The sequence below is a fragment of the Astatotilapia calliptera genome, chromosome 5, assembly GCF_900246225.1.
Source record: "Astatotilapia calliptera chromosome 5, fAstCal1.2, whole genome shotgun sequence".
NCBI lineage: Eukaryota > Metazoa > Chordata > Actinopteri > Cichliformes > Cichlidae > Astatotilapia > Astatotilapia calliptera.
Window position 1 is genome coordinate 7,272,553 of NC_039306.1, and position 12,296 is coordinate 7,284,848.

Genomic DNA, 12,296 nt, shown 5'->3' on the forward strand with positions numbered 1-12,296 from the left:
GTGCAAATAATAATCATATAGTGGGAGATATGACAGAGATGAATGGGGTTTGTTCTCAGCTGCTCCCTCGAGCAACCTGCGGAGCCCAAGATGTGGATCTTTGATTAAAGCACAGCGAGCCTGAAAGTTGAGAGGTTCCCCGCTGCGAGGATTAAGTTGTGCGAGAGGTGAAGCTGTAGATTACATGTCAGCCATATTAAAGACAGAGTGTACACACACAGGGAAAATATAACAAACACCTTATGGAAAAACTGAAGTGTCGGATTAACAACAGTGCAGTTTAGATTTACTTTGTTAATCTTGCAAATAATAGAACAAGAAAACCGGAGGGGAACTAATGATTATTTTTATAATCTCTTCATCTACTACTCTTTTTGTTGATTAATAATCAATATAACATCTAATCCTGCAGCTGCAAAAAAAAATTAAAAACATTGAGTTTCCAAGGACATCTTGAAGAGGCTTGTGTGAGCAAATGCCCAAAAACAAAAGAAATAATTGATGAATATTTCTGATTAAAATTGCCGCTGATGATAATTCAGTTGTGTTAGCCAAATAGAAATTTGTAATCAAAAGCAAAGAAAACATTAGGAATCACATACAGTGCTAGGCTATGTGGTAAACCAATGGAAGATTGACTTATGCTGGAATCAGTTGCATTTTTTTTTTGTCTTCTAATGGTTATCCAGTCTTTAAAATACAGAATATAAAGCTGCTACCATGCAAAAACACAAATGTTTTACAAGTTTACCCACTTGTCATTCTTTTACAGCTCTCTCAGTTGGTGGAAGTCAAAACACTCATCGGTTGCATGGCTGGTTCATTGTTTTGTATCACACTTGTTGTTTTGAATGGTGTATTATGTCAAGTTATGTCAGCTAGAAACTTAAAAAAGTTAAATATCATGAGGGAGCAAACACTAATCCGTTGCAGTATTATCAGCCTATTCTTAATACTGTGTGGATTCCATTCATGTCCTGACTTCTCTGTGGTGTCTCACAGTGGAAAGTCAGTAGATCTGTTGGGCCCTGGGGGTGGCAGAGTGGGGCACCAGCCCATCAGGCTTGTTCAGGAACATGGGGTCTGGTCAGTTTGTAGAATGGATCAATACCTGTCATGTAGCATATGACCAGTTTTGTCCACTGACAGGTAAGGTATATATAATCAGATACTGAGATATGATATGATATGAGAAACTGAGTGCTTCTGGTGAGGTAATCAGGGGCTTCCAAAGTGATAACCTTGCTAATTGCATTTCCGAGTGTGAGCACTTGCTCTGTTGTTTATCTAAAGGAAATTAGAAGATAATTATATTTGTAAGACCTGCTTGGACTTGCTCTGCCTCTGTCTCTCCAGCTCTGCCTCTCTCATTCTGCTCCTCTCTGCAAACAATACATTATTAATGCTGGAAAGCAGGCCTCTCCAAACAAATCACATACTCTAGCATCAGACACAACATTATTCATTTGATGTCAGCCACTTGTCAGGATGATTTGATTAAAAGTCTGGATTATGAATTCAGCATCTGCTGTCACTTCCCCGTGTGGGCCTCGTGGTTTTAAGTTCTCCATCTTGTGTAGTGTCCATTTGCTACAGCAAATTTAATAACCCTTGTTGAAGAAATATATTAGAGGCCGTGACTGATAACCACGAACCACTTAAGGTTCTCCCCAGAGCACATCATTATTTCATCATACATTTTGAAACCAACGCTGAACTTGAGAGTTTAAAATACGTAATCATGGAAGAAACGCTTTTATGTGAAAAAGCAAAAGCTAAGAGCTCCCTGCTCACGTAACTGTGTGACACTGTTTCCAAATTAGCCCAGACATACTGTAACCTTTTTGCGCGTGGCTCTTACTGATTCCCCTGCAGTAAGCTATTAGCTATAGTTCAATAAATCGGCAAAACCAGATTTTCATTAGAGTGTTGAAATAATGACTTATTATGCTCATTTTTAGCTCCATAATTTCAGCCATAATATTTTGCTGTGCCTCGGTACTGCCCTCCTGTTTATCAAATGTCTGCAATAAGACGTTTTAGGTCTGTTCCCCCTCCCCTTATGCCAACTTTATTCTGATTGCCACTATAAAACAGAAGGTTTGAACAGCAGGTGGGTGGACCTGTGTTCATAACCAGTCTGCATGTGATGACAGTATTAAGGATATCTGCTTTCACTGATATCATACAGGGCCAAGAGTAGGAGCAGTCTAAAGCTTGAGCTTTTTTAGCTCACATGGATTACATGTTATTGAAATTTTGGCTGTGTTGCTATGATCATCCACAACAGTAACAGTAGATTATGGAGTAAAAAAGGAAAAGTTAATATCTCAGCTTTAATGAAACATGTAACTGTTCATGCTGAGTACCCGAGAAAGATTTGTCAACATGATTTTTGGTAACAAAATGCTGCTGAATCACCAGCACAATTTATTTTTTGTCCTAGAGAATCTCATACATTTTAAAAGAACTTCTACACATAAACACATATTTAGGTCTCCTATTGTCATCAGATGCAAGGTCCTAAATTGTGAACGTTGGGGTTTCGCAATGTTAGAGTTTCACCTTATTATCATTGTGACCAAGACATCTCCTATGATAATATTTCCAAATCTGTATCTGTACCAAATTACCCAAAACAGGCCATTATTTACAGAATTGTCACATTAGTATTATGGGCACAATATTGTAATTTCATTCAAGTTATCAGGTACTTGGGTATAATATAATCATTTGTTTTGTTTTAATTATAAGCTTCTTTGATTTTTATGTCCTTATGTTGTATCAAAGCCATAAGTCTGTAAGCACGTTGCCTGCTGAAGTTCATTTTGTTTTACAACCCACAAAGCTTGTGAGCAACAAGATACATTTTTGGGTGACGTGGTGATTTATTAGGAAAAATAATTAAATTACTAGATATCCAGCGTTAAAAATCAAGGGATAAAACTTAAGATAACACAGCAGGGAGGTGATAATGAGCCAACCCAGGCATGTCTTTATCCACACCTTGTCAGGTGTGAACAATTAGCAACCTAAAGACCCTTGTACTGTCACTTCAAGGGCAGTTACTGCTGACGATGGGGATAAAGTTAGGCCAAATTAAGCTATCTATGATTCAGTACTTCCTATCCTAACGAAAGTCTTTGGTTGTACGAGTAAAGCTCAGTAAACACTGTGTGTATAATTACATAGACGTAATGTTCCCAGTTTAGCTGTAATTTCCCATTTGAGATCAATTTTTATTACCCAGCTGCTGTTTTGTTTTTAATACTTGAAACATTTTTGTAACCTTTCTGTGTATTAGCATCTTTACTAACTCAATCTACAGCTAATCAATCCTTTATTCACAATTTTAAGCTGCATTTAAGTGCAAACATGCAGCAGAGAAGCTTCGTTCATGTATCTGTGATTTAATGATGTGACAGTGAAGGTCGCTTGGTAAAATGGGTCATGGCTGGATACTAGAATAATTACCTGTCATTGGCCAAGCTGTCCTCGAGCAGGAAATTAATATTTCTCTATTATGTACAGGGTTAGCTGCTGTGTCCTTCAGATTTAATAAATGCCATCATGACGGTACAGACCCACACTGGAAACACTCATATACTGTTCATTAACAAATTCATGCAAACGCATTCACATCAAGTGCATCCAAAAACCTTCGGCAAGAGAATCCTCCTATTAATAAATAAGAAGTGCAACAAAATACGTCGTGATTCTCCGAGCGTCAGTAATTGCCTTCAATAGATCAGCCTTGAGCACAGAGCAGTACAGAGCAGCTGTCTTTGTCAACTGATCCACACCAGGGACTGCACTGCAGCACCAAGACACACAAACACCCAGCCTGTAAAGAAATACAGTAATATTTCATGCATTCATTGAACAGATTGGTCACATGGCTGCTTTCTGATCTCAAAGTTTTCTTTATTTCCTGGGCTTAAACTGTTTTTGTAGTCAGCAGAGGATTTGGAAGAAGGAATGTAGGAGAGACATATATTTAAGCAAGAGGACTGAAAAGTATATTTTGGCATAGAATTTGTAAGCCTTTCACACTCTTTAACTCCAGTTTACATTATGTCTTCTTACAGCTATCCTTAAAATAAAAAAATAACCCAAATGATTGTAATTTTAAATATATGTTAAACTACACTAACAAGAAAAAAGAGCCTATAATCAAAAGCGTGTGTTTGCAGTAAATCAACCCGCTAATGTGGCAACAACAGCGAATTCAAGCCAAAGTGGCCTTTTTAAAATCACAAATTGGGCCTTTGAAAGTAATAATCTGTGAAGTCCTATGTGCCTTTTTCCATCGGTTCAGTGTTTTGCTTTATTGTTTTGGGTCTTTGCACGTGTAAAAAAAATAGGCACATAACACATACTGCAAACTGTGCTTCCCAGCATGCACGGCTGATGTGTTGACTTTTATTGATTAATATATCTGCCAAAATGCAGCAGGAGTCATTCAGTGGGTGCTGCGCATCTGGTGTGGAATGCTTATAGCGAGAGACAAGCTAAGCATTTACATCTGGAGTCTGACAGCTATCTGAATTTTAACGTTATACAATCTAGATTAAGTACTTGGAGAAACTTAAACTGTAACTGTGCATGAATAATGCTCAGGTGTCTCTTTCTTCTCACCCCTCTCTTCTTTCAGGCTCCCCAGCTCGGCACACTGATGGGCGTTTATATGCCGTGCATCCAAAACATCTTCGGAGTCATCCTGTTCCTCAGGATGACCTGGTTGGTGGGAATCGGAGGTGTCATTGGGACTTTCATCATCGTTTTCATGTGCTGTACCACAGTGAGTGTTGTACATTCTTGTAAATTTTAGCCCAGGTTCATAGTGAAAATTCAGAATTTCACACGTTTTATAAAGTGCAGCATTCGTGGAGCGTAACATATTGTAGAGTGGAAGGTAGCAGATGTAGCAGAATTTATTGTTCAGCAGTGTAAGATTGTTATCACCATTATTGGCTCTGGTGAGAACAGCAAAGATTAAGGACCTTGCACAGAATATGGTTGGAGAAACAGAGGATATAAATATGTTTATAATGGTTCAGTAAATTCTGTGTTTTGATTAGTGAGCAGTAGCTTTCCATTAATGTGGTGCCATACTTTGAATTGCAAGTAATTACTTCTCTGCATTAGCCGAAACGGCTTTCTTTTTTATTTCATCCAAAAATAGTTCGCCAGGGGTAGTTTCACAGTAAAATTGGTCATACAGCTGTTGTTCAGTCTCTAAATAGAATCAGTCTCCTTAGTAAGCAGAGTCAGCCTACAATACACACAATGTATCTTTGTTTATTTTTCACAAAGATATCCCCCTTATTTTAAGGATAACAGCTTTGCTGTAATGTGTTTGAACAGCTTAAATGTTGACATTCTTTCTTGGTTTTAGTTAAGCACAATTTCTTTGCTAAACATATAATACAGCCCAACCCTCTTTGCTCTACAGTTCTGTACCGATGTATTGTATTGGTTTATGTCCAATAGAAAACTTTGTCAGTCTGGTAAGGTACCACCCCCAAGAATTTTTAATGTGTTACATCTACAGAAATATGGATAGTTGACCCAGTCGTGGTTTTAAACGGCAAGTCTAAGGTTACAGCTTACTTAAATGGAGCAGTGTGGTCAAAGAATAACTGCAATTATCTATTTAGGAGTATAGTTCACAGACATTTCCCTCTTAACAATGTGGCATTCAGCAGTAATAATAAAGTGACAAACTGGCAAGTGTTTTTAAACTAATCTTACATGAGATAACATTAAAGGAAACCAGAGTGTTGAAGATTGTTTTGTTTGGTAATTTATTTCAAACATGTAAACAATATACAGGTACATTTAGACAAGAAAATAAGAGAGAGAAAAATACTATACAATTTTTTTTTTAATATTTATATGCATATATACAATATACAAAAATCAATACATTTCAATATAGCCACCGTTCTGATTAATTTACATGTTGAAAGGGAGTGGGAAGAAGTAAACACTTATTTAATCCCACCCATTTGCCATAAATTATCAGTTAATATTTAGTCAGCGTCCTTACTGATATAATTTGTAATAAAAATAGTGAACACATTTCTGATATACTATATACTATATTATAACATCATGAATTTTTTTTTAAATAGAGACATTCACTTAATTTCAATATTTTCCCTTTCTTTATAGTTCATATTTTTATAACTCTTTTTATAACTCTTGAACTTTTGAACTGTTTTATGTTTGGACATTGCTTTAATTCCATATTCACAGTGTTCCATAGTTTCACTCCATGAACAGAAACACAAAAGCTTTTTCTTGTAGTACGTACCTTCCCTGTTTTGAAGTTACAAAAACCCCTTAAATTATAGCTTCCTTCTTTCAAAAAAAAACATACTCTGAATATTACCTGGCAGTTCTTTATTTTTTGCTTTGAATAGAATTTGTGCTGTTTGGAATTTCACTAGATCGTCAATTTTCAATATTTCAGACTGCAAAAATAGTGAGTTTGTGTGTTCCCTATAACCTGCATTGTGGATGATTCAAATTGCCTTTTTTTTTGAAGAGTAAAAAGTGAATGTAATGCGGTTTAATAGTTGTTGCCCCAGACCTCTGCATAGTAGCCTAAGTATGGTGAAACCAGTGAACAGTAGAGAATATGAAGTGATGTTCTGTCGAACACCTGCTTTGCCTTGTTTAGTATTGCAATGCTATGTGATACTTTGGAATGAATATATCTTACGTGAGCTCCCCAGTTAAGTTTTTCATCTATTATTACCCCCAGAAATGTATTTTCACTGACTCTTTCAATATCAACACCATTTATTTGAATGTTAGCATTTGTATTTAAACTACTATTTCCAAATAACATAAGTTTAGATTTATTCAAATTGAATGATAATTTGTTTTTATCTAGCCAGAACTTCACTTTACTTATTTCATTAGTCATATCCTCCAATAAATTCTGCAGATCATCACCAGAGCAAAAAATGTTTGTATCGTCAGCAAAGAGAACCATTTTTAATACTTTGGACACTTAACAGATGTCGTTAATGTACAAGTTGAAGAATTTTGGACCCAAAACTGACCCTTGGGGTACACCACAAGCAATGTCCATACATAAGGAGCAACCATCATTTAATTTCACAAACTGCTTCCTGTCACCTAAATAACTCCGGACCCAATCTAAAGCTACCCCTCTGACACCATAACGTTCCAGTTTTCTTATTAATATATCATGATCTATAGTGTCAAATGTCCCACGTTTTATAACACTGTTCAGTATTTCCCATAATCTTTTAATATTATTTCTATTTATATCTAATTGCTTCATATAGTATTCCTTTTTACTATATCTAAGTATATTAGTTAACCTATTTTTATACCAAATTCTTTCCATATTCTTAGCAGCGACAGTTCACTTGAAGGTGGCAGGTTTATATTTGAGGACACAGGCGTTAGCAAGATTATAGAGGATCCTAAAATGTTTTTTACGTCTTGCCAAGTCCAAACAGTGCTGAGAATTACATACGTAGGTTCCTGATACTAAGAACGTTCACAGAGGTTTGAGATGTATGAAATAAAACTTCTTCTTCTGTATCGGTTTAATAAGCAGTTATGGTTTTTTGTGTTATCGCTCTTTTCGAAAAGCTCAATTTTCTGAAAATACTCATAGTTTAGAGTTTTGCAGTTTCTTGTTTTCGAGACATAGAAGAAGCTACTTTCGGCTGCTCCATTATTCACAAGGGGTCTCCACAGCGGGTAGCGCCGCATGTTTGCTTTGGCAGATTTTTACAGCAGATGCCCTTCCTGACTCAACCCCCAAAGGATTTGTGTCTCCTGAACTAGGGATCTTTCATTTATTAGATGAATGAAAGCCGCTGTTTGTGAGATGTAGTATCTATTTTTATTTGCCAGAATGGTATCATTGACCCTGCACCAAATCCAGCAAAGTAGTGTTAAAGTGAAATTTCAAGAGAGGAGGTTTTAATCATCTTATTTTAGCCGGTGTAATGATTCTGGGTCTGAGTGAAGTGTAACGTTGCAGATCACATAACCAGGTTCCTTTTGTGCTGTATAAAGAGCAAACTGCCTCTCTGTCGATGATCTGTTTGTATTTCACAGACCCCACACGTTCAGTCTGTAAAAAAGAACAACATGACACACTGTGATGCTCCCTGGTTCCCTTTAATGTCACTGCCACAGAGTCATGTGTCAGAGTGACTTTGGACTGACACCCTGCCGTGGCCCTGAGACTCGCATTACATAAGACTCTCCCACAGGATCGAAGTCGCTGCTGTCAGTGGTCTGGCTGCTTCTACAAGATGATCGTGTTTGATGCATTTGATTGTCAGAGAGCATATACTTGGCCTCCTCACTCAAAAGCTTAACATCTCTATTCTGAAGGGTGTTGACTTAATTTACTGTCTCTGTTGAAAACTTGACAATGCCCTGCATGAGAGCTTTCTGTCAGACAACACAGGCGCATCCAGCCTGAGTATGGCTTTTCAGTGGATTGCCTTGCTAATTTTATTGTACATGACAGTTTAATTAAAACTTTGTGGTCTATAAGATGTAAGAGCTGTGCGTCGTTCCTCTGATTTGCATTTTGGGTTATGGACTTTATGTTGGTTTGTCTGCGAGTTTGTGCAACCTAGATTCTCCTCCAGCTGAGTATATTTATAGAACGACCCCCTCAAATCCCAAACACTGCCTGCACAGACACATGCTGCGGCCCCGTCATTTTTTCTGTGTGACAGTATAGAGGGCATACTGAATGAAACAGCATATTGATAGAACATAATATGTAATTCCATGTTTGAGCCTGATATCTTAGTAATTACCTCTAAAATATAGATACTGAATCTCATCAGCTTATTATTTTTTTTCCATCAGCATCATAAAAATATAAATAATTAATAAAAAGGGGATAAAAAGATTTTGTGTGGTGCATGAAAAAATACAGCACTCAGTTTTATGGTGGAAAAAATAGCAGGAGAGAAAAAAAAAAGCTTGGAGATCAAAGCTGGTTCAGACACAGCTTGACAGGAAGTCGTGCAAACACACAAACACATTTGCAATTCCTATGCTTCATTTCTTATGCTTTAACACACACATACACACACACAGAGGAATCAGTGCTAAAAAGTTCCTTACGTCCATTTACTAGAATAAACTCTGAAAAACATCTCTCAGTAATTTCGTCTCACTGTTTAATATCACACACACACACGCACACACACACACACACACACACACACTTTTTATCACTCACACTGAGCTCATTGCAGAGCCCCGGGGCGATAAGCTCGAGCGTGAACGGTGTGTGAGAAACCCCCACCTCTCTCCTCCTGAGCTCCTTACATAACCACCGAGGCCTTCAGGGGCTCTCAGCAATGAGCGCGTGTGTGTGTGCATGTACATACGTGTACGCAGCGATGCCCACCTGAGTGAAATCCACAGGAGCCAAAGTGCGAAGGAATCTCGCATGTTGTAGAGCTTAATAATATACAGCAGGACCCCATGTTTTATTCACTTCATGGGATGTCACTGACAGTGCACTTTTCAGGTGCTTAATCACAGCTGCACATATCTGCAGCTGTCAAACGCTCGCGCCAATATTTTTCTGTCACATCTTGGCGGAACGTTAACGAGCCGCAGTGCTCAAACATTCAGGGAATCGTTATATAAAGAACGCGCCTCCGTGTGGAACGGCTCTGACACATTAAACCATTAACCATGAAATTATACACGCAGGCCACCATTTTAAAAATCAGTGCTTTGCTGCAGACAGCATTCTCCAAACAGGGACGCTCAAACGTGTGTACGTCGTACTGGTATATGAGTCTTTTTACCCCAGATAATGAATACAGGCTCTTACCACATTAAAATGAGCTTTAATATTCTAGATGGAAAGTCATCTGTTATTTGGTCTTCCTCGTTACTTCCAGGTCTTGAATCCAAATGCTGTGAGGGGAAGGGTTGGATGCCCTCTGTCGTGACTCATTTAAATGCTTAGGATGCCTTTCTCGCTCATCTCCTCATATTTTACTCTTTCGCTTCTTCAATTTCTCCAAGCCTTTTCTTTTTTCCATGTTTCTGTCTCATTATTCCCTTTCTCCTCCTCCTTCTTCCTTTGATTCTATTCTCTCTCTTGCTCTCATTCTTATTCTATTATTCAATTTTTGTCCTTTTTCTGCCACGTCTGTTCTTGTCTCGCAGCATAGCACAGCAGCACCTCGTCCTCTTACTTATAGTTTCCATTCCCACCATCACTCTGAAAGTGAAAATCACCTCAATCACTGTCATTTGACATTGGTGCCTTCCATAGTATACCATCCACAGGGATTTCAAGTGATGAGCAGCACCCTGAAACTTCTGTGCTTTTGTATGTCAACTGATGAAGTTGTACCTCAAAAAAACCATTCTGCATTTGTGTAATGAAGCATGATAATGAAGCACGCTCTCAGGGCAAGGCAAAAGCTCCAGTCCTGTCGAAACCAATTTCCGCTCAACTGTAAGGTCAAAAAAAGACCAATTCAGAATTTGTCTGTAGCTTTGGGAAGAAACAGACCAAAAGTGTCCTTTGGGGTCATCAGTGGGGAGTGTGTCAGCTGGCAGGCTTTTCTTAAAAATGACTTTTTTCACCAAATACATTCCTAGGGCTCATCTGTAATCATGATGGCTTAGCAATTATTCAGGCCTTGCTACCATTCCGATTACATTTTGAAGGAAAACATCTCCTTTGTGCGAAATGTAAGCTGTGTGCTGTTGTATCTCATGTGGATGAGACAGATGGTGGGGAGGTCTAATCTGGCCTTTCTACTGGCATGCTTAGAGCCTAGAGGGCTTTTGGGTACATGTGAGTTTGGAGGCACTGACTCCAGGATTCATGGAGAAAGAGAGAGTTATAAACCAGAGGATGTTCACTAACGCAAACTCTCAAACCATCACAGTTTTAGGTTACCAGCCTGAAAGTGGGACGATAAAACAGGCCACAGGCTCTGGGTCAGTGGGAAGAAAGATTTTGCCCATCCTGCCTGCTAAAACAGAACATCGCTGGGTTTTTTTAGTGCCACTCTTCAAATGTTCTGCGAATACAGACATGATTTGGTCATCAAGTGCTTGAACTACAGAGGAATCTGTGTTAGATTTAGTTATTAGATCTCCAGTATCTGCTTTTGATCCTATGTTGTGGTCCATTTGGGTCTGCAGGTGAGATCATTGGAGATGAAAGCCAGGCAGTTTCTCATGCATGACTTTTTCTGCTAGAGTCCCTGTCTGCAGTGATGCCCAAAGGGTCATTTAACTAAAAGTGATAAAAATGGTATTTCACAACAGTGACAACAAGAAAATCATCTGCTCTTCTGTTGCCACTTGTGGTGGTTCAGTCAAACAAAACAACATATGACATTAATTGCACATCAGCAATCAATCATAGATTGAAGGTGAAATTATTCATCTAACTGGAGACAAAATTTGAGTTTTGAAAAGTGATAGTTGCTACTTTGTCTTGTCTGCAGCTGGTTGTAGACAAAATCAACGCAGAATCGATCCATATATCGATACAGTTTCCACTGAAACACAGATAAACCTCAAATAATTGGTTGCTTGACCTAATCGCCCTCATTCATTTCCACTCCTCGTGCCTGTCAAGCCTTCTGTTCTCATAGAACGCACGATGAGGCTAACAATATTGATACTGTCAGATTTTCAACTCCAAATTCTTGTTATTTTCAAAACAGTGAGTTGTGACTTCACACAGACAAAAGCAGGCTTCTCATTTCAAGCCAGTTACCTACTGATATTGCCAGCTGAAATCGCAGCTGTCACTAACATGCTCAGTTTGTCAGCTTTCGTTTTCTAATTATATTTCGCTCCATGAGCACTGGTTCACACAAAGAGCTTTGATAAAGTCTTAAATTGGCACTTGCATAAATAACTGGATCTAAACCTCTGTTTCTCAGGAAATAGTCAGAACTCTTACAATGCTACTCCTTCAGACTGAACTGAAAGAGCTGTATTGTTTGCTGTGCTTCAGACTAGAATTAACGATATATATCTTCAGAATGAGATGGCAGAAATAAGATTCTGCTATGAGCATAAATTACAGTGCAGTACTTCTTGGAAATTAAAACATATAGACCACCTTCCAGACTCATAGTAATTGAAAATCACGTATCAATATAAAACAGAGCATGTGTTTTAAAGACAAAGTCAAAGGGGGGGTATAGTGTATAATTTACCTTTAATATTATTGACATACATAAAATTCAGAGCGAAGCATTACTAAAGCACCAATCCTGTTT

General features: G+C 38.1%; 1 protein-coding gene across 4 annotated transcripts in view; it reads left to right on the plus strand.

The window, feature by feature from the left end:
• Nucleotides 1–12,296, plus strand: part of slc12a5a (solute carrier family 12 member 5a) — a 213,254-nt gene that overhangs the window by 167,513 nt on the left and 33,445 nt on the right. For all 4 annotated transcript variants that reach the window (XM_026166925.1, XM_026166926.1, XM_026166927.1 and 1 more), the window contains exon 4: nt 4,655–4,801. In XM_026166925.1, coding sequence (XP_026022710.1) covers nt 4,655–4,801 — 147 coding nt within the window. The remainder of the gene's footprint in view (nt 1–4,654; nt 4,802–12,296) is intronic.